The 21,861-nt window shown below is 42.7% G+C and overlaps 1 protein-coding gene across 2 annotated transcripts in view; it reads right to left on the bottom strand.

Moving 5' to 3' along the window:
• Nucleotides 1-210: 210 nt before the first annotated feature.
• The window catches only part of MTA1 (metastasis associated 1), a 61,065-nt gene continuing 39,414 nt past the window's right edge, over nt 211-21,861 (bottom strand). The window contains exons 14-19 of one of the 2 annotated variants that reach the window (XM_082287313.1): nt 20,753-20,905; nt 19,886-19,921; nt 14,097-14,108; nt 9,132-9,163; nt 6,118-6,269; nt 211-1,839 (exon numbers count right to left, since the gene is read on the bottom strand). In XM_082287313.1, coding sequence (XP_082143439.1) covers nt 1,701-1,839; nt 6,118-6,269; nt 9,132-9,163; nt 14,097-14,108; nt 19,886-19,921; nt 20,753-20,905 — 524 coding nt within the window. In that variant the 3' untranslated portion in view covers nt 211-1,700. The remainder of the gene's footprint in view (nt 1,840-6,117; nt 6,270-9,131; nt 9,164-14,096; nt 14,109-19,885; nt 19,922-20,752; nt 20,906-21,861) is intronic. The other variant, XM_082287314.1, reaches the window with a different exon arrangement.

Below are 21,861 nucleotides of genomic sequence, written 5' to 3'. Positions count from 1 at the left end.
CCTGTACAACGGCACTGCTGGCACAGGGACACTGGAGAGCAGAACACAGCCCTGGGATGGGAAGGAAGGTGCAGAGCTGTGTGCATCAGGCACGTGGAACCCGAGCAAGGGTGGCTGTTTCAGAAGAGACAAAAAGCAGATGTTTCACAAAAGCTCACTTTCCAGGTTTATTAAGTAAAGTTAACTGAATTGTTTTCATTTTGTGGGGATTCCTTTCCGTCTAACCCAGGGGGTTAGCAGAGTTGCACAGAATCACGGTTGGACTGTGATAACCCAAATACAACTTTGGCTCATCTCACCGCTGACACATATGGAATGACTTGGGGGTTATTACATGCTGTGTCTGCTTGAGGCAGGTACATGTACAGATCAGCACAAGTTGCAAATGATAGTTTACATCCTTTCAAAACTGAGCAGGGCATCCAGCAAATGCACTGCCATGAGAAGACATATGAAAAAGAAATGATACAGACTTGCAAATACGTAAGAAGTTCAAGAGATGCAAGAAACCTCAAACACAAGAAATGTCAAGGGGGGAAAAAAACACTTAAATTCAGACACAATGTGTTCAAATGAAAACCCAGCTGTAATTTAAAGTCCCTTCAAAATGGGAAACATACAGTAACGCAATTAAAGAGAAACCAGGTCTCATCCTGGGAAACGTGTCCGAAAGCACTGATGCACAAACAGGTTCAGAGTTCTAAGCAAAATGTCCCTGGGCATTGGTATACTTGACTCTTGGAGCCAGAGCAAAGCAATTCATTACACTTGCTGGGCCTACTGCTGGCTCTTGGTGGCCTAACAGCACGTAGGATCCCAGATGTCACAGAGAAGGCAGCACGCAAACTGCTGGTTACTGGGAGGAATGCCACGGGCCACATCTCCCAGAGAGCAACTAGAGTAAGGACACCTAATTCTGGCAGCCTGGCTCCACTGCACACAACATTAGTGTAATGTTCTGCAAGGTTCTTCAGTTCTTAGCTCACTCCTTTCTCAGCCTGAGTTGGTCTGTCTTGTGCATGAGCACAACTGGCTGTGCAAAATGATCCAAAAAACAGAAGGGACAGGACCAAAGAAAACTGGCTGAACCTGGGGCTGGCTTTCAGCTCCTATTTTCAAATATCAGTTAAAGATTGGAAATTTATCTACAAAAGAAATAATATAAATGAAATAAAAAAATGGCACAGTCCACAAAATTAAAAAAAAAAGAGAAAAGAAAAGAAAAATCTTACAACACAGCCTCATAAAATGGCTTTGCAACAAGAGCTCAGTCACAAAATGAAGGGTTCTAGCTCTTCATACATCAGAAGAGGAAACAAAGCTAAAAAGTACTAGTCCACATTTCTTAATAAGTTAAACTTACTTTCCCTCCCCCTTCTACAAAAGGAGTAGAAGCAAAAGGGAAAAGAGGCTACTAAAAATTAAAAAAAAACAAAAAAGAAAAGAAAATAAAAGGAAAAAATAAAAAGAAAAAAAAAAAGAGAAGGAGAGTGCGAGAGAGAGAGAGAGCAGTCTGTGGTCAGAGGCTCAGAGCAGGACTGAGTTCCTTTTAAGGGTTTAAAAGATGCAAAACAGTTCCTCAAAAGTTCCCTCTCTTCAACAGTTAGTTCAATGCTGTAGCCATGGAAACTCAAGTAGATACTGGAGGAGAGATTCTTCCCGGCAGATCCTCCGCCATGCGGAGCGCTGCTGGGCTAGCGTTAATCCTCGATGATTATGGGCTCATCATTCATGGGCTGGCGGAGCTGCACTGCCTGCATGGGCCGCAGGATAATAGGCTTGTAAGGGCGTCTGGCGGCTCGCTTGGCTTCGGAGGAGGAAAGCAGCTTGCGGATTTTCCTGCAGACAGCAAGGAAGAAAGGGACGGATTACAGAGGCACCGTAGGTTTCTCCATTTCTGCAAGGGAAACCAGGCCTGCACACACCTGGTGGGATGGGCTGACAATGGTTCCTTCTGCAATGTCTGCCCTGGGAAACTTAAATTTTCTGATTTATAAACCCCCCAATGAAGAAGAAATTGCATTCTCTGCTCCAGAACCCTTCCCTGGCAGAGCAGAAGGCATTCTGGTCCAGCCTTGTAGGACCAGGGTCTCTTGCTGTGAATAGAACATGTGAAATAGTCAGGACAGCCAGTTTCCACACCACTGATTTATTCTGGATTTGTTTTGATCAGCTGGATGTGCTGCAGGCAGCTCTGGGGGAATTTACAAAGCCAAGTCAAAACCAAACCTCTTCTGGCAACGCTGGTCACTTCCCACCTGGCAGTGCAGAGCACTCTGCCATTGCCAGCCCCGAGCAGCTGCCCACAGCTGCCTCTGCAAGGGGAACCCATCACCCACGGAGCTGCACCTCAAGGCTGACTGTGCAGGGGAGTTCCATGACAGCCACCAACCAGTGAACCAATACTGGAGCCTTTGCCCCATGCTGGGAACACCAACAGGGTGTTTCCCCCCCTTGCTTCTCCCACACTGCATGTGCCCAACCCAGAAACGGGCAATATTCACATCTTTTATCTGGTTACGGATTTCCCTGTATGTACAAGACTGGCAACAAGTCTTATGAGATGCAGGACAGAAAGCGAAAGAGAGAGAGAGAGAGAAGGGAGAGAAAGATACACCAAAGTTTTAAAATTACCAAAAGAGGTTAGAAACAACACTGAATGATTGCTTGTTTCTTTTTGTCACCACCAAGCTTAGAGATAAAGGAAGTATCATAAAAAACCCCACCCAAACCCAAAAATCCAGCAACAATGAAAAATATACTGCATAATTAAAATGAGGAATTCTTTTATGGGGATGTTGTGGTGGTCAAAGGCACATTGAGATTAGAAAGGAAAGTAATATAATAAATATTCAGTACCCACTATGAGCCTTCAGCTCAGGAACTGGGGCAACAAGAAGGGTCTGGTAAGACAGCACTGCCTTCCCTCACAGGCTTCTGACAGAACAAGGTTTTGGCTTCCCATGAAAGACAAGAGAGGAAGGGCTTTACAGCCCACATTTCAGCCAACTATCCCCTAGTTTTGTTTAGGGAACACTGCTGGGGCCAAAACCCCTTGTTGTTGGTTGTGTTGGTTGTTGGGGTTTTTTTCGTTGGTTTACTTGTTAAGGGAAGAGAGACCTCACTGAGCTGATGCCTATCACTGTGCTGTGATTTCAGTCTTTAAGATGTGACAGCTGCTGAAGAAAGTGGTCAAAATACCTCCCCCATTCTCCTCAAAAACTTACCCTTAGCACCACCAGAACTGATAAACCATCAACTTCAGCTGAAAATTTGGAATCACTTCTTGTCAGATTTGGTCCTCTTCACTTGTTTTTTTGCCCACTGAGCAGGACAAGCTGCTGCATGGCACTTACACAGACACATCTTTGTTTGCCCAGTGTCCCTGTTTCTCCAGCACATTCTAAAGCTAAAAGGCCACAGGGTGAGGAGAGGTGAGAACAAGCTGGCAAAGTGGTGGTGGGGGAAAGAAAAAATAAAATCTTGATATGATGACTCCTCCAAGATGTTTGGCTGCAGTTGATCCACTTTTAGCCAGCAGAGCTCCTTGCAGCACCCGCGTGTGCTCAATTAGCCACGCTGCCATCAGAAACACATCCTCCAGCATTCTAGATTCTGATCAGGTCACTCGCTGCCTCCGCTTGCATGAGTTATAAATGCCAAGTTCCCTACTGTGAGCCTTCAATTCAAAAACTTATTCCTTTCATTCCACCAACTTTTCAAACTGCTTCAGAGCCGTACAGTTTTCCAGCACCATTCTCAACTGGGCTACACAAAAACAAGGAGAGGGGGAGCGTGTAGAACTTCAGGGAAACCTACTTGCTGTGACTGGAAACACAGCCTGACCCTCAGCTGGAGGATGATATGCAGATATTGCAGCTAGATTGATTGCTATGGAGCCAACACAAAGCTCAAATTGTTTCAGAGCTCACAAACAAGTCTGACAGTGGAATGCAGCAGATGGTTCAGGGAAAAGTTAGAGGTGAAATACCCGACAGAAAACCCGTGCCGCTGACAATGCTCCATCACTCAGGCTTCCCTGCTCTTCACAGGCTGCCAAAAATCTCCTTTCACCACTCATCAGTCAGCTAAGCAGCACAGCTATCAGACAAAGAAGCCTGTGTGGGTTTTTTTTCTTTTCTTTCTTTCTCTATTTTTAAATGGAAGCAGCAAGATCTTACTGAGATGATGTCTATCACGGAACCATGATTTTTATTAGAGTTGTGCTGGTTGCTGTGGGACTCATCTTTCCTGCCTCACTCAGTGGTTCTATATGAGCAGAAGATTCTGTGTTTTTACAGTAAACTGTTGTCACAACCAACACCACACTGGATGAATATCGTCTCAGTTCTGTACAGGTCAAAAGCCAGGACCTTGTACTGACACGCTGCCACCATGCACCTGCCGTATTTCATGTGGCTTGGATGGTGAAGATGTCAAGAAGAGCTCCCTAAATGCATGATTATGAAAGAACCCTTGAGCATCTAAGGAGTGAATTAGACACTGTATACCCTGAGTCCACAGTGGCACGTAAATCTGAGAGTTGCAACAGGATCCCAGTACCTCTTTATCAGAGCAACAGCAGTAATAAGGAATCTGCTTCCCCTGAAAATTAAATCCTTCTCTCACTTTTTTTCAGTTGTGTATGGAATTCCACTGGGTTTTTTCACAGCATCTTGCAGGCACAGAAAGGAGAAGGGAAAGACATGACGAAGATATGAGCTGGTGTGAAATGTTGCATAAAAGGTGTCCATAGGAACAAGTCTGACAGGGAAATTCATTTCACATTTCTTCTGAGTTCTAACAAGGTGTTTCTGCATTGAAATCTGATTTTCCAATAGATCAGTGGTTAATAACTTGAATGTTACTAGTGTCACCTTTTCTACAAAGCCCATCTTTGATACTAGGCCCACAAAATAGTTACTTGACACTTGAAATGCATTACAAGCTAAGGAGAAGTTTGGAGATGTCAGGACTCTAGACTATGACCTTTGTACTGAACAAATGAAGACTCAGAATAGTGCCAAATTTAGTAGTACCAGAAGAGACAAAGCACTAAAACTCTCCATCTCCTTGGTCACTTGAAGGGTTGAGACATCCAGTAATTCCCAGGTCTATCTCTGCAAGTGGAGGGAAAGGTAAGTGCTTCTCTGCTGTTGGGGCACTGATAATGCACGTGCTGATAACTCCATGCTTCAGACCAGGATAGAAGCCAGACAGCACCTCTGCTGTCAGAGAGGGCTGGAAAGCAGGGCTGCGGCTTTGCTCTGACCTTCCTCAAGGTTACCCAGGAGGGAGGCATCAAGTTCTTGGGAGGAAACCACACAAGCCAATTTCTCTACCTTCTCACCACACCCAGAAGCAACCCTCCCATCCTAGGAATACCAGTACTGGGAACTTTGCCTTAGGGATCAGGTCACATAGCTTCTACCACTCTGTCAGCAGTCTGTAAACAGTTTGAAGTGAAACTCACACAAGGGAAGTTTCTTTCACTATTTTTATCCTGTGGGCAGACCAACAAGGACTAGGATTAGCAGAAGCAGTACCACCAAAGAAGGCAGATGGACACTGAAGGACTAAATCTCACCACTACTGGTGGCAAATATAAACCACCATGAGTGGTAAATGAGTCACCTCAGCCCATAGAAACCCTCTGTCACTTGCAGGTTTCAGGACCTAGACACACGTGGAGATGTTCTGCGGGTTAATACAAGAGAGTTCAGCATGCAAGAGGACATGCAGAGCTCTGTGTACAGGAGGCTCTGCTTCTCAGCATCACTCACGAGACAGGAGGCCCCTGTCCCACTGCGATGGGACCTCCAAGAGCAGTGATGGGTCTGAACCATGTGAACTTCCCACCTCAATCTTCCTTCCCTTTGTGCCCATCTCCTGCAGCAACTGCTCTGGAAGAAGAACAAGAATCTACTTTCTCTGGAATGTAAGCGCATGATTAGGTATTTCCCACCCTTTACCCACCTCAGCACTGGCTGTGGTCTCTGCATTTAGTTTGTAGCAACAGATCTGCTGATGAGATTCCTCTCTAACCACACTACCAGCTGCAGCACCCACAAACCGAAAGACCTCCCCTTAAAGCCTCTGAAAGACCACATTTCCTACCTGGTTTCTTCAGTGGCCATGTAAAAAACATCATCTGGTGCATCAATCCAGTTCATCCTCCTCCTTTTCACTGGAGGCATGGATCCACCACGAATTAATCGGACTTTTGTTGGGTATGATTTCCCATTGAGCAGCAAGTTTCGGCTTGGTCCCTAACGTGATACATAAAACAGCACAGTTATGGACTGCAACAAACCTGCAACAACATGTGCTAAGCACTCAAAGGAAAAGAGAGTTAAAGTTTTCATATGGCTTGCTGAGAGTTTAAGGTAAATACCTCCCCCTCTGGCCCAGGACTGAACACAGAATTCACATATAAGCCATTGTTCACAAGCAGTACAAGTCAGGCACCTTTGATATGCAATAGGACAGCAATACTTCAGCGACAGGACAAGTAATAAATGGAAGGCATTACCAATAGTTTGTTGCTTGTGTCTGAAAGATGACATCAAGTTCGAAAGATTGAGCATCAGACTTAGATTTCAGCTACTACCATGAATCTAGAGCAACTCTATTGATTTCAGGGAAAGAAATCTAGCTACAGAGCAAATCAAATACAAAAATCAGAATTTACATTTATTCTGGAGTACCAAACTTACCCGTGTCCTTTTTGTTCTAGGGAGGTTAATATTTAATGAGGATAGTATAGAATTAAATATGTTGCTGAAAACAAATCTAGTACTACAAAGCTTAGCAGCTTTCATGATAAAACCCTTTTAGTATTGAACACCACAGATTTCCCACAACAACACATTTGCTTTGCGAATCAACACAGGCATCATTTTCCAGACTCACAGTAACCCCATTACACTCAGCTGGAAAAACATGAGCTGTTATTAAGAGAGGTGCAGATGAAAGGGAGCAAAGTGTTAAGCTTCTCAAATGCAGCTGTCCTTGATCACTGAAGTCCAGTTCTGCTGCCCCTCTTCCTGCTGATCAGCACATTGAGAAATCCCACTGAAATCAGTAACACTGAACAGCTGGGAAAGATGCACAATGAAGGCCCAGAAAATGTGATATGCATAAATTAAAGCTGGTCAGAAAACACCCTGGTATAAATTCAATTCTGGTATTTCACAGGCTATTGTCCAAGATCAGACCATCTCCCCAGATGCACCAAGGCTTTCCCTTCTGCCCATGGAATGGGAAACTGAGGGTATATGTGAGAGATGTCTGCCCTGGGAGATCCACCTCAAAAGGCATGGTGGGGACATGGGGTCTTTATATCCTTAAGTGTCAGGTCATTGCAATAGCTCAACCGAATTGTAACACCTTGACTTGGAAAGGGAAGACTTCAGGCTGAAAACCAAGGGAAAAAACCCAACAAAACCCTGCATCTATCTCATTTTGTATCTGAGCAGAAAACAAAAAATGATAATGACTTTTTTTTTGACCAGCCTTAATCAACTGCTCTAGCAAGATCTGCTTCCTGTAGAACATTAGGGCTTTGGAGCTAAACAAACAAAACCCCCCCTTTTAAAATCCTAAGCTCTTTAAAACTGTTGCATACAAGTGCAATAACAATGTAATTTCTTAGTTGCCCAACTCCATGTTACACAAGACAACTTCAGCACCACATCAGACCACTAAAATACTTCCAACAATTGCTTTTAGATTTGACATTTGTTAAGCAAAAGTTTTCAAATAAAAGCTTTTCTGATGGCTTTTTTTTTTTTACCCCCTCCAGGTTTCTCCAAGAAAATCCCTTCATTATGGTTGCGAAGGATATTTTCTCCACATATGCAAGATATACAGGAGAACAACTCCAGAAAAAGTTCTTGGAAATACCTAGAAAGGGCACCCCTGTGCTTCCAGGTTGCCTTTTCTCTACCTGCATGGTAAAATCTATTTCAAATGATACATCCTGAAATGAGGACCTTGAATTTTTCATTCACACTTGATCAGGCAACCAGAAATCAAGGCAGTTCTGGGAGTTTCACCCTAAAACACCTAAAAAGTATTAAGTCATCACAGATTTCTCCCACTGCTCTGAGTTGGTTTATTCAGCAGACACAAACAAGTAGCCAGTCTTCTCAGTGACAAAAAATGAAGTTGAATTTGTGGAGAAATGCAATTTACCACTTCGGATCAAGGAACAAACCGAAGGAATGCTCTGTTATTACAAGCAGCCTAGCATGCCCAAGTTCTAGCCTCTCCTCAGGCCACTGCACACTACCCCAGAACACTGTCAGGTTTAATAATGCCTGTGATCACTGTCCAGTGACCATCGGTCACACCTGCTGCTGGCTGACCTGTGTCACAGGGACCCTGCTGACACTAATGCATTGTGGCACTTCAGCTGATGAGGCAAGCTCCACTTGACCAGCATCAGAAGATCATTTTGGGGGGGGGGGGGGTTCGGGGGGGGGGAAGTATGCTTGAAGTTGTTTCCCATAAGCCACGTGCAAGGGGGAAAAGGTATGCACAGCCTTTGGACTGGCCCCTTCACAATTTAGTGAGAAAGCATTTTGCCAGACACATCAATCAGACTGGCTATTTGCTTCTGTCCTTTGACTAAACTCAGCACAATAGATGAAAGGCTACAAATAAATTTTACTCAAAAAAAAGAACGTAAAATACAAGCATTCTCAGCAGATAACTTGCACACCAACTTGCTAAAAAAATAATAAAAAAGAAACTGTTTTCCAAAGAAATCCTTCCATCGTTTAAACCTTTCTCCTTCAGGGACACACATTCCACCTAGAAACACATCCTAGAACTTTGCTGTAAGCAGCCACTCAGTTTCTGCATGAGGAGAAACAAAATGCTCTGTTCAAAACAGGATCTCGTTTATAGCTACATAGATAGATTTGAGGTTTAAATTGTATTTAACCACTACGATGATTCAGATGACCCAAAATTTTTTTTCTTTTACTTTTCATTGAATTGGGAAGTATGACCAGCTGCAAACAGCAAAGGTGGAAGTGAAGCACTACGGTTTAATGGGGTGTTCTATCTAGTGTGGGTTAATAATTCTTCTTTTCCCTGTTTTGGTTAAATGAACATTCTCTTACCATTTGTCTGGTTTGTCCGTGGTTAGGCAGACCTAACAAACAGGAAAGAGAATAGAGCTGGTAAGACCATTGCTTTTCCAAGACAGAAAAAAGTACAAAATCAAAACACACGCAGCTATGATTACAACTGTGTTGTTTTGCTAAGCCTAGAGTTGCCTACTGAACTGACTTCTGCCCTCCTAGAAAGATGACGGAGAAAAGCTTCCTTGACAACACGGCTTGAAGAGCAGAGGCCCCAAGTTACAAACACGTTCCATTCACCCAGTCTCTTCTCCATTTACTCAAACCTTGCTTCAAACTACCACTAGAAGCACACCTCCTCTTTCAGATCCGAGGTTTTCCGCACGTCTGGGGAAAAAACTGACGTTCTCTTTTAGTCTGAGGAATTTACTGACGTCAAGAAGGAGAAAGTGGAAGGCATTATTCACTGTCAAGGCAGCAACAAACAGAATCTTTCTTATCCTCCTTGGGTCCCCTGGGAACTCCTCAGCTCAGATGTCAGCTACAAGCTGTTAGCAAACAGAGTGTATCTACTGAACCTGCCACAAGTAAACACCTCCTCAGGCACAGAGCACAGCCACTGCAGCTATCACATGGAGCCCTTTCCCAGCCACACAAACAGCACCAGGCACCGCGACTCGGTGTGACCAGGTGCTTTGCTGTGCTATCAGGTACCTCCTCACACTGCCCTCAACTGTACTGTGCATACACAGGACCCTGAAGGACACACAAAGCTCCTGGGATGTGAGGGAAAGGCATGTTGCTAAAAGGCAGCATGGCCTGGCACAGAATGGACTGGGAGACCCAATAAAGCTGTTTGTTAGCACCATTTGGTTTTCCAAGATGCACGTTCCCAGAAAACACCATTCCATTAACACCTGTGCACCAAACCACCTTCCTCAGCCCCTTCTGGCTGAGAACCAAAATGTCAGTGCATCAAATCCAACAGGTACTACAGGACAGGCACCAGCAAATGCTGTTGCTGGCTCCAAAGGTCTCAGTAGGAATTCTGCTTTCACATTCATAGGATCTTTGAACATTCCCATTGCTAGTGGGTTAGCTGGGATGAAAGAGAAAAGCTTTTTAAAGAATCCAGCAAGAATGAACTTTCACAGCTCATGGTCTGTATTCCAGCAGGTTCCTGGAAGTTCTCATTGGTAAAACCAAACACACTGTTCTTCCATGAGTATGACAGGAAACACAGGGCACAGTAAAATACCTGGAGTGAGGAAGGCGGAACAGGGGACATTTTCTGAGCATTGAGTATCACAATACCACATTAGAATCAACAGTTTATATCAAGTGTATTTTCCATCCTGTGTAGATGTTATGCTGTTAGATGCAGATGCTGTTAGCTACTTCAAATGGGAAGACACATGGTTTCAGTTTTTGCTGCATTTTTGTGCCTAAGTATCCACAGAGATGAAGAAATAGCTGCCAAAAAGATTTCCATCAAGTCTGTAGGACAGATGTACCAGGCACCAAATAAGAAGCCCAGTAACAACCTTTGGATGTTGACAAAGGCAGTGCAGGCGCCAGATAATAATTTGTTTTTACATGGGAGCAGCCATCACATCCAAAACACAGCTGTGAGCAGCTGTTTGGGATGGATGGACAAAGGGCTCCACGGATGTTGGGAAACAGCACAGCCAGCAGGATGCAACCAGAATCTGTCAGCTTCAGAGCTAAGCTCCAGCACTTGTCATTTTCTTCCCTCTTTCGTTTCTCCATTCACAGAGAGGCTGAGAGATGGCAATCAACTGATGCTAGTCCCTGGATTGAAGCCACACATTTTGTTTTAACCACACTCCAGATCCGTTCTTTTCTTGTACTAAGAACACCCCGATGCCAGAAAAGACTGTCCTGATAGGTGGCTGCTGCTGCAATGACTATTGCTGGATGTACAACAGACAGTAAACAGTGCTATCCCCAAGCACCAGAATTAAACCAGAATATTCCATGCTGAGAAGCTGAGGGATGCAAACTGAGCAAAGGCTGAGCAGAACTGCTGCTTGCTCTGAGCCACAAAGCTTCAGAGCCCTCAAGCAGCACAGAAGCAGTGCTAACAACAGGGACACACCTCACTCCCAAACTGCCATTTCTAGGATAAAGCTGCCCAGGACAACTTTTTGCTCCAGTAAAACAGGACACAAAACAAAGCTAAAGTTTCAATGCCATTTATACCCTTGCTTTCACAGCAATAAGGTATCAATTAGCATATTAATATTAGTGAATTAATCCACGAATTTTCACTTTAGTCACACATCAATAACTGAAGTCTGAAAGAATGAAAACAGGCACTAAAATGACCTTATTCAGTTTGAAATCTAAAAAGTACAAGCACAGTAAAAGCACAGGCAGCCAAAGCACTGCTATTAAATGAGCAACTTTTATGCACAATCGTCACCAAAGAGAGGCAGAGAGACAGCACAACATCTGTAACCCATTGCAGAACAGCTGGCAAGTCAACAGGATGCATCTGTACTGGAAACAATGGATTCTCACCCAAAAGTTTTTGGTGGCTTCTGTGTTAGAGATGAAGCCTGCCAGACAGGCACGTCTAAGAACTAAACCAATCCTGTGTCTCTGGGTGAGTGGTGGGACAGGCAGGGAACCACCATGCCAGACTCACACCTGTCCCATGTGCCTGCTCCACTTTCACAAATCAAGGTTTGAGAGATGTCTCCCCATGCATCCACGAGCAGGTTAAAAATAGACAGCATATGAATTTAAACCAGGAGCAAAATACAACAGGTCTGGCAGCTCCTCTCCAGGAAAAAAAAAAAAAAAAAAGTCTGACTATATTTCAGGTAGGAATGTCTAGAGAAGACACCGGGTAGAAAGTGTGATTATCCCTTTTGATGATATCTAAGGTCCAACTGCTTGAATTTACACAGCTCCACATCAGAAACAACACTGACCTCCTCCAAATGACACAAAAATACACAAACAACAAAAAGAAGTGTTTTCAGGATTGACCAAACCTTTAAAACCATTAAGTGTAAAGGTCTACAGTGACAAATCTAAGCAGGTCTTCCACTCTTTTGCAGCCAAAGAAATTGAAATATACACTGAAAACTCCAAATTAAATGTTAAGGGTTTTTTTCCATACCACTGAAAAGAACCCAAAGCTGTAGAAAATCTCTTGCCATCCAATTCCTCCTGCCAGTCTCCTGTATACACTGAAATAAAGAGGAAGCCCCAGAGGATAAAATGGACACAAAGTCAATTGAAGGTATAGCTGCAGAGAATCATAAATGTCCTTTGCCACAGACAATTCTACACCTTACTGAAACAGCAATAAAACAGCTGATCACTGCACAGAGATTAACTGGCACCCTCAGGGCATGTCTCTGCTCCCCACAGCTCAGTGCCAAGGACCTCAGAACTGTTCCTCAAGCTAAGCACAATCACAGAGCTTTTGGCTGAAAACCAGTCCAGCAGGTTACTATGCCCTAATGATCCCTTCATTCCTGAAGTATCAAAGCTGCAGGTGAATATACTTTCTCCCAAAGAAGCACAGGAAGGACTACCACAAACAGCAACACAAGTCTGTTACTGCTGCTACTTTACAGCTTCGTTTTATCTTTCAAGGATGGGGAAACCACCTCTCAGCCAACCAAACTGTTCCTTTTCCACCCATCTCGTGTTATTTGAATATCACACTTTTGGATTTGTTAAAAAAAAAAATTGAATGAGAGAATGCCCGAACTTACAGCAGCAACTACAGCACCACCCCAAGAACATGCTGTGGGAGTAGGGGATAGCTGGCACCCAAAAAGAGAGTGGAAGGGGGAATCTAATTTCCCAATGGAAAGCAAACCAGCACATCTGGTCCCACAGGATGCCTGATTCTAGATATGCTCTTTGCTGATCCAGTCCCATCCCCAGCGACTCAGCATCTCAATGGCAGAATTCCAAAATTACTCCCACTGCTCCAATTCTGCCTGCTGTTTTGCCAACACCACACAACTGCCATGTGGAGAAGCAAGAGAGCTCAAACCCTCAGCAGTGAGCCTAATGCAGGCTGGAGCACAGGGATATTCCCATGAAGCTACTACAGCAAGCTTCAAGAAGCTGCTGAAGCATGGAGAACTTTCTGCTTGGTCAGAAACCTTCCAATGCTCTTCCATGCTTGAACATACACACTGCTGCTGTGTATTTACAGCCCAGTTCACAGTCTGACACAAGTCTGTACAGAACTGACCCTTGTGCCAAGAAGGAAGAGTAGGCCAGCTTCCAGCCTGGACACAACTCGGAGTTGTCAAACTTGTATTTACCCAGTTACTAACTCCAGTCTTCAGCATATCCACCACACACAAAAAAATGGGTCCTTCATCAAGCAATTAGTCACAGATGGCATTTGGTTTTTACTTTGTTTACCCACAAGAAGTATCATACAAAACATGTAATATGCATTAAGATTCAGAAGCACATCTTCAGTCACAATGAATGCAGATAATTCACGCACTCTTTCACAACCAGTGACATTACTATTGCTTTCTAAAATCCATATACTCTTCATATGCATTTTCCTTTTCCAAAAGTAATCCTCCTTCTGGGACTCCATCCTTCCCAGCAGTAACAAAAACACCAACAGTACCACATTTGTGAGCAAGCTAGAAAAAAATATAAAAATTCATGCATGAATGAGGTTTGATGAACAAGGATTTCACTTCCAAGTTACTGGTTCACTTGAGGCAGTCTCAGTGTGTTGACATATACACACATACACTTTTTTGCCAGCTTGCAAGAACACTTTAGCACCCCTCCCTCGCTTATAACTACCAAGAGTGTTTTACCACTGTGAGTGTCCACCTGCTAACAAACAGAGGCTACAAACTTTCAGAAATGTAACTGCAACAAGCAGAACAAAGCATAAATTGTACCAAACACCACCTAGAGTAACATTCTCTTAAAATTCTGCTGTACATTAAAAAAATGTTAAAATTGTAATTTACTTACCTAAGTAAGTTCCTACCAAGATTGGCAAAGGAAAAGGAAAGAAAATATTTAAGGTTAAAAAAGGAAAGATTCACATAGTTCAGAATACAGTAGCTCAGCTCCATGCAACAAATAGAGAAACACAGACTGGTTTGGTTGTAATGAAACACAGAAGTGATCCCAGTTCTCTGCTGGACAGATAAAACCAAGACAACATTAAACACACAGTAACTCCAAATGAGAGATTTTGCAAAGAGCAGCTTTAATTTTGGATGAGTAAGTACTGGTCTGTACCCACCTCTTTCCACCAACCCTTGCACATTAACCTCACTGGATTTGGACAGCACTTCCTAAAATGCTTGGTCTAGCAGGTCACACTCACTTGCTGTAACCACAGCACCTCACAGATGATGTGTCTGTTCATGCAAAGCTGTACCTCCTGCTACAAGTACTTCAAGGACCCTGCTAATACTTTCTGAACAGTGACATTCAACTGCAGAGAGCCAGCAGCTACCCTTGGATAAGCACATTGAGAAGGGAGAGCTGCTATCTGTCTCAGGGTTGAGTCAATCAATGCCATCCACCCATATTCCAAAAGGAGCATCATGGTAGATTCTGCCTGGCTGTAACACACTACGTGGTTAAAAAAAGGAAACAAAACTATGCACCACACTGCTTTAGGATTTGCTGATCCAAGCTATCTAAACTAGAAAGCACTGAATTATTCACTGTTCTTAGCATCAGGAATATTATACATCATATACATATATATGTGTATATATATATATATATGAATTATATGTGTCACATATTCCACTCAATTACAAATTCAGGCTTTGTACTATCCAGGGCATTTGCAATTCTGCCCTTGTTCTGTTATACATTAATTTCCTCTCACATTAATTACACCTGCTCTCTACCATTGCCTAGGGATATGCACTCTCCTCTCAATCAACATTTGCATCTTACTCCATGCCATTGCTCCTAAATGAAATGGTTTTCACTAGCTGATCCACAGAGCATGATGCCCATCTGCTGATTTTATTTTCAGATCTTTCTTCATAACACCAAAAGAACCTAATCACAGTATCAAGGCTAAACTGAAGGCAAGTGAAAATTGTTTCACTTAGCATCTGAATACAAAATTCCATGTAGAATTCTCAAAAATAATTAGTACTTTTGGCAAATAATCTTAAAGCAAGGAAGTTGCACAGCCACATGGTTCTTGGGGTCTCCAAAAAGCAGTTCAAGCAATTTGACATTCTTCCCAGCTGTGCTGCAGCTGGCACTGAACATCTGCTCTCTTGTCACTAGTTACCATTACTGGGATTTGGATTTCAACAGCTAAAGCCAGGCCTTTTCTCCAGCACCGCACCATTTGTTTAAGGACCAATACTCCCTGCCATTTACATTAATTCCTGGATGGGAAAGTTTCCATTGGCTGGCTATCCTTCAGTTTAGAAAGACAGCTGATGTCACTGGTGATAAAAGGCAGAATTTTAATGCAACTTATGGATACAGGTAAGTCCATATTTTCTGCAAGTCTAAGTCAGCCAGAAAAAACCATGCATATATATATATATATATATATATATATATATATATATAAATATTGAGATAATTTTGGTCCCCTAGACAGCTGGTGGAGAACTTCCCTATCTTTCCACCTTTATAGCTGTTTTTGTTCAAAAACAGTATTTTCCACTGTCATGCTCATCTCTTGATAACTGAACTAAGGCTATGCCAGGCTGATGAATGCTTCCATTTCTGGTTCATTCACGTTTCCCAAAAAGGATGTGAGAAACAATGAACCAGAACACGTTAAATTAGACTGACATTCCATTTGGGTTTACAAATCCCTAGCAGCAGAAGCAAGGAAGCAAGGTATTCCAACAGTTAATTAACCTCACTCCAAAATCTGCAGCTTGTTTCCAGCCAAAGTTCTCTACTGTACCTTCTGGCTACCACAGCTCATTATTCCACTCCCAGCTAGACTAAAAAGCCCTCTATTATTATACTTCTGCTGTTCCTGTCAGCAGAGACAAACATCTACAACTTCCAGTTTGATAAAAGCGTTTTCCATTATACAGTGTGTTTTCCAGTCCCTTCACTGTTTTCATGGCTCTTCTATAAACCCTCTCCAATTTTCAGCATTTGATCCGCTACCATGTCATCAATGCAAGTTTGTTGCTGGGAAAAGCCTTCCCTTTATTGCAGCTACTCATTCATGTTCTCCCTCTTTCTGACAATTTTAGAGTGCACGTGATGACCGTGAAAAACAAATTTCATTAGATGAAAGCTAGCATGGTGTAAAAGAGAGAGGAGAAAAATAAAAATCTAACAATGCTCCCTCCCTTCCCCCAGCAGGAATTTGCATTGACAAGTATTACATAGATCCCACCCTGCATGGCTGTAAGGAATCAAGTAAACAGGTTCCTGCACACAAAACATCCTCTCTCTCTCTAGAGGAAGTTTCATGGCAAAGATTGTCAGTCAAGCTCCAGAACATCAATGAAAAAGCAATAAACTAATAATTTTTTAACATCTCACTGTATTTGACAGCTTATGAGACTCCATGTACTTTTCATGTTCCGAAAATAGGATTCTGCAGCAATTTGTCCATGCTAATTTAATGTTGAAGGAGAGCTGGGAAGGGTACTGCCTAATGGTGCCTCCAACATGATTTAAGGATGAGGGAAACAAAATAGATCAAAGAACTGCAATCTTCTTGTAAAATAAAGTGGAGGTAGTGAGAACATGAGATTAAGACTATATTCCTGTTCTTGGAATTCAGTCACTGGTCAAAACTCAAGATGGCTGGCCAGACGAGTCATATTCAGAGCTTGAAAAAGTTCAGGTCTCAAGGGTTAAGCAGAGATGAGTCAGAAAAAGAAAAGTTAAAATTGCTTAGCTGGAGTTACAGTAGCAAGAGAAAAAAAATAAACAAATAAACAACAAAATTCCAAAGGAAAAATGTGAACTACTCCTTGAAGTTCAGCAATCGCCATGTATAAACACATATCTTAGTGCTTTACATTATACAAAGATGCAAGCTGCTACCTGGCTCTTTCCCTGCAAATAAACCTCTTGATTATATACTGCTTTACAGCCTGGCTTTGAGGAAAGCCTTACAAACCCATCACGTCACCAGCTCAGCCATAATTTCCAGTGTTCAGACTTCTCCCCTGTGTTTGGAAGTAATGGCCCAGCACCACAAGGCTTTTATCACCAGCAAAGAGACTTCATCTAAAGCCCCCCATAACAGCATCCACTGTCTCCTTCAGACTTTGACATGGTGACCTGTCTAAACCCTAAGACATCTTCCAGGTGCCACCAAGGCAGCCCATCTGCAGGAAACAGAAAAACCCCTGGATAATAGATACAATTTTGCAGTAAGTTAACATCTCTTTGGAAACTATTTAAACATACGTGGACAAAGCATCTTCCTGCACCTAAATTTGTGCAGAAAGAATATTTTCAGCCTCTCTGAGCAGACATCTTAAGACCATCTTTTTTTTGCAGTACACTCCCCTGCAGTGACCTAAACCAGTCAGTATGTAAAGAGGAGATGAGAAACATGAAAATAATGAATAAACACCCACAATTTCCCATAGTATCTATGTAAACGCAGAATCTGACCAATTGCAACAATTCAGGCTTACTCTCATTAATCTTTTTCTACTATTTTAGGTCAGCAATAATCCAAAAATCAGTTATTCTGGATAGATGGGCTTATTTCAGTCCTTTCATACTCACTCACTGGCTCCTGAATTCTGGCCACAAGGCTTCTCACTGCCATTCACCTCTTCTTCACAGCAGTGTCAACTTGTGCCCTTCCTGCCAGCAGCCCCCTCCAGACTACTAAGCCTGTAGGACTCCATCCACAACCAAGGAGAAGCCTCAGTACCACAATCACAGTCCTTTCACAGCACAGGGAATCAGCTGCATCCGTGCCCACAGCTAGCAAGGTTAACCAGTTCACATGCAAGGCAACTGAGAACCTGTGCTAAGAAGCACTAACACACAAACTGGCACCAGGACAGAAAGAGATCCACAAAACTTCCACCATCTGCTTCCCTGTGCCCAGCAGATCTTGATCCAAGTTCTTTAAATGTTGTTTCCTTGCAGGTGGATCCATTCCCTTCAGGGCCTGGCAAAGCTTCCAGCAACCCAGGGTCAGGAAATATTACAGATGCAAAATTACAGTGTGGCAAACATTTTCCATTCACAAATAAATCTCAACCAACAGGTTTAAGCTGAACTGCTCACAAGAATATGCAGTTAACACTCACTACCCCAGCAGGTAAAAAGATTCTGGGACTGAAATGGACTCTGCTACCTAGCAATTACAGGAACAAGTACTACTGCAGGTATTTCAGTGGCTGGCTGAGGACAGACCGAGCAGGTAAAGCAGCAGGTGCTCTGGAAGATCTGGACCCTGCACAGCTACATACACCTGCTTCAGAGAAACACATACTCTGAGGAGCCTGAACAGGTACTTCTCCAAAATCATCTTCTTGCAAACAGCTCCAGCAACAGTTATAACTGAATGGAACAGGAATCCTCCATTTCCAGAAAATCGTGTTGGGTTATCAAGTCCAGTGCTTTACACAGAGAGAGCCTTCTGGAGGGAAGGATCCGTTCTTTTACTTCCCTCCTTTGGGCCACAACATCTCTCAGCTTCCCAAGTGTGTTATCTGCTGAGAAGGACATTTAGCAGGGAGCAGCAGGTGTGCCCATAAGCAGGTAGTCACTAGGAGCTGTGGAAATTCAGTGAGCTACTCTGCATCTACATCCCTCATCACTGGATGAAGCTTCTGAGGAAGCCAAACTGACCAATGCAGCGGGGTTTTGGTATTCTTCCCAAAAGACAAGTTACAAAGAACATGAAAACTCAGCAACAGAGTATCAAGGAATAAATTCCCAAAGAGAGCAAGACAGTAGAACAACCACTGTGCTCACTGCTGTATTCTCCACATGCACTCATATTTGCATGCATGTAAATATGGGTAACAGCCATCCACTGCCTCAGCCATGAAACACAAAGATTATCATCAGGGCATGCAGTGCTGGCCAGTTCATGGGAACATGTAAGCTTAAGTTTTTGTGTTTGCCTGTTCACAATGACATTTTGTGGTTGTCTGTCTCCTAACTATTCAAAATAGGTCTGTTCTATTGAATTTGGTGAAGTGACATCATATATATGTTTCCTGCATTATCACAAATGAAACAGTCTGACATCTACTCAGTACTCAGAACAGATTAATTTATAACCAGTGGAAATTTTGAAAATCATTTTCTACTGCCAGCAGAGAATGTGCAGACAGTCTCTCGCCACTGAGACTGTCCACTCTCACCGGAAAATACAGAGGGTTAAACTTGAGACTCGATGTAAATACTGTCTTCTATTTCTTTTGGTCCAAGTGAATTCAAAGCAGTTCAAGACACATGAAACTTTGGTTTCTTAAAAGTCAAACAGTGAAACAACACCTATTTTCAAACTAACCACCACAGCTTCCTGCAGTTTCACAGAACTGCTGGAAGACTGTTCTGTCAACTTGAGGAATTAGGAATCAATTCTGACCACAGGACTTCATGTCTTCAGTACGGTTGTACAACTCGTTGCCTGCACGTGAAAAGCCTGAAAGGTGAGCAGCAAAACCATGGGTGGAAGTGGTTACCCAAGGAACACTTAGACATCAACACAGAAGGTGCACACAGACTCATTAGCCACAAAGCACAGACAAGCCAGCAGATGAAACTAAAAATCACTCTCCTAGCATAAGCTGAGCGCAGCTTCAAGGTCTTACCCCTGCTAGGCATCAACAGGCGCTTCTTCATGTTGCCTGATAGAGCACAAGTGAACAGAAAAGAGAAAAACATCACATCAGCAACCTGAACAGCAGCAGTTTTAAAAGTTCTTAATGTTAAAACACAATCAGATATCAAATGTTTGCAATTATATTTCAGATAAGCTACATATAAAGTTAAAATTAAAGGTAAAAATGAGAAAGACTCTGGATCTCCCTCCCTGCTGAGTCACCATTACACCAGCTGTTGCTTTCCCCAGTTAAGGAGAGCTACCCTCTGTGTTCTCACTCCCACTAAGACCATTTCAACAGACACTTTTCTCCTCATCTGAGATAGAGACTGCCCTTTCTCTTCCCTGACACTCTCAGGCAAGAGTTATTCTTCGGAACAGAGACCTGGAGTCCACGCCAGGAACATCCTGCTTTTATCTCCCACTTCAAACACCTTTCCCTTGCCTTCTGTTCGTGAGGAGGTGAAGCCCAAGCACAGAGGTGGTCAGTAACAAGGCCAACAAGGGAAACACCACTCCAAAAGTCTATTAAGGTAGTCTTCACACTACTAATTGAAAAACTGAAGGAAACTTTCTCCTTCGCTATCCCGTTTGCAAGGTTGGCCAAGCCAGGCAGAGTTTCACTAGCACAGTGACTTTATGTGCATGCACCTCCCAGGCAGTACACATCATGTGCCTCACCCAAAAGGAGAAATGGGACAGGTGACTTTAACAAAAGTTAAAAATAACCTCCCTCAAGAAAAAGGAACTCAGAATTTATATAAAGGACTATGAGTTTACATAATCTCCTTGTATACAATAAAGACAGAAGAAAAAGCCTATAGACACAACATAAATTTTGTGGAGAAATATTTACCATCCATTCCATTGTGTTGTTCATAACTTCTTTTTCCCAGGATAGTTGGGGACCCATTGTTAATGACAGGTGTAAACTTAGCAGGAGTCAGATTGTTGAGAGAACTGGACAAGCTCTTTGCAGGATCTGGTTTCGGAGGACATGGATGAGACTCTGGTGGAAAACAGCAAAGTAGTATTTTTTCATTAGCAAAGATACTGGAATTATAAACCTGAAAACAACCTGCAAAATTCCAAGGTGACCAAGTACACCTCCTCTTATATACAATCTATCTCAAGTCAATAGTTTTGACTGGAGATTGCTATAAAGCATTTCCATATATTTAGGAACTCATCACTACTAAAGATGTTAAAATCATTATCATAGTATTATCCTAAAATAAGATTTGATAGCAAAAGCACTTTGTATCTATTTCTGTAATACTGTTCTCCAATAATTTGGGGTGATTTTTGGGGTGCTGTATACTAAAACCTAACTTTAGCCATTCATGCAACATCCCTAAAAACTCTGGGGAAATTACAACTTTGCCAGTTTGCCAGAAATGTTTATAAAAAATACAATTTCTCAAATGGCAAAAAAAACCTGAAGATTCAAAAACCCACTATAAAGAACAGAACATCTGAATGCAAGCTTTGGGCCAAGGCAGAGTTCAAACCCACCATCTTCAAATGAAAAGACTTTTGAGAAAGTTACAAGCAACAGCAAATGGGAGCTTCAACAGAGTCTCTCTCTCGCAGACCCAACAGCAGAGTAACATATAAATTCAATCCTACTAACACCACCAAAAAATCCTTCTTGCCAGTCCATCAGCCTCCCTCCATTTCCATCACTCTTTTCTCCCAGCTCAGTAATCCAATGACACAGTGCAAGGAAAACTCAAAATCTACTGCTACGTTCTGTACAATTATTAAAATAAAGATTTTATCCAACAGCAAACTTCTCCCTTTATTTGCTCTCTTTTGTTGCACTCTATGTGAATAAAGGTTTCTCAATCCACGTATCCCATTAGTACACAGCAGAAGTACAATGCTCAACAGAGAAGCAGTAAATATTTAATACACCCTCAGCCTTACAATATTTCATCAACAAAAACGTTCAAAGAAACCTAA

The sequence above is a fragment of the Coloeus monedula genome (assembly GCF_965178545.1).
Source record: "Coloeus monedula genome assembly, chromosome: 9".
Taxonomy (NCBI): domain Eukaryota; kingdom Metazoa; phylum Chordata; class Aves; order Passeriformes; family Corvidae; genus Coloeus; species Coloeus monedula.
This window is presented reverse-complemented; position numbering and strand designations above follow the sequence as displayed.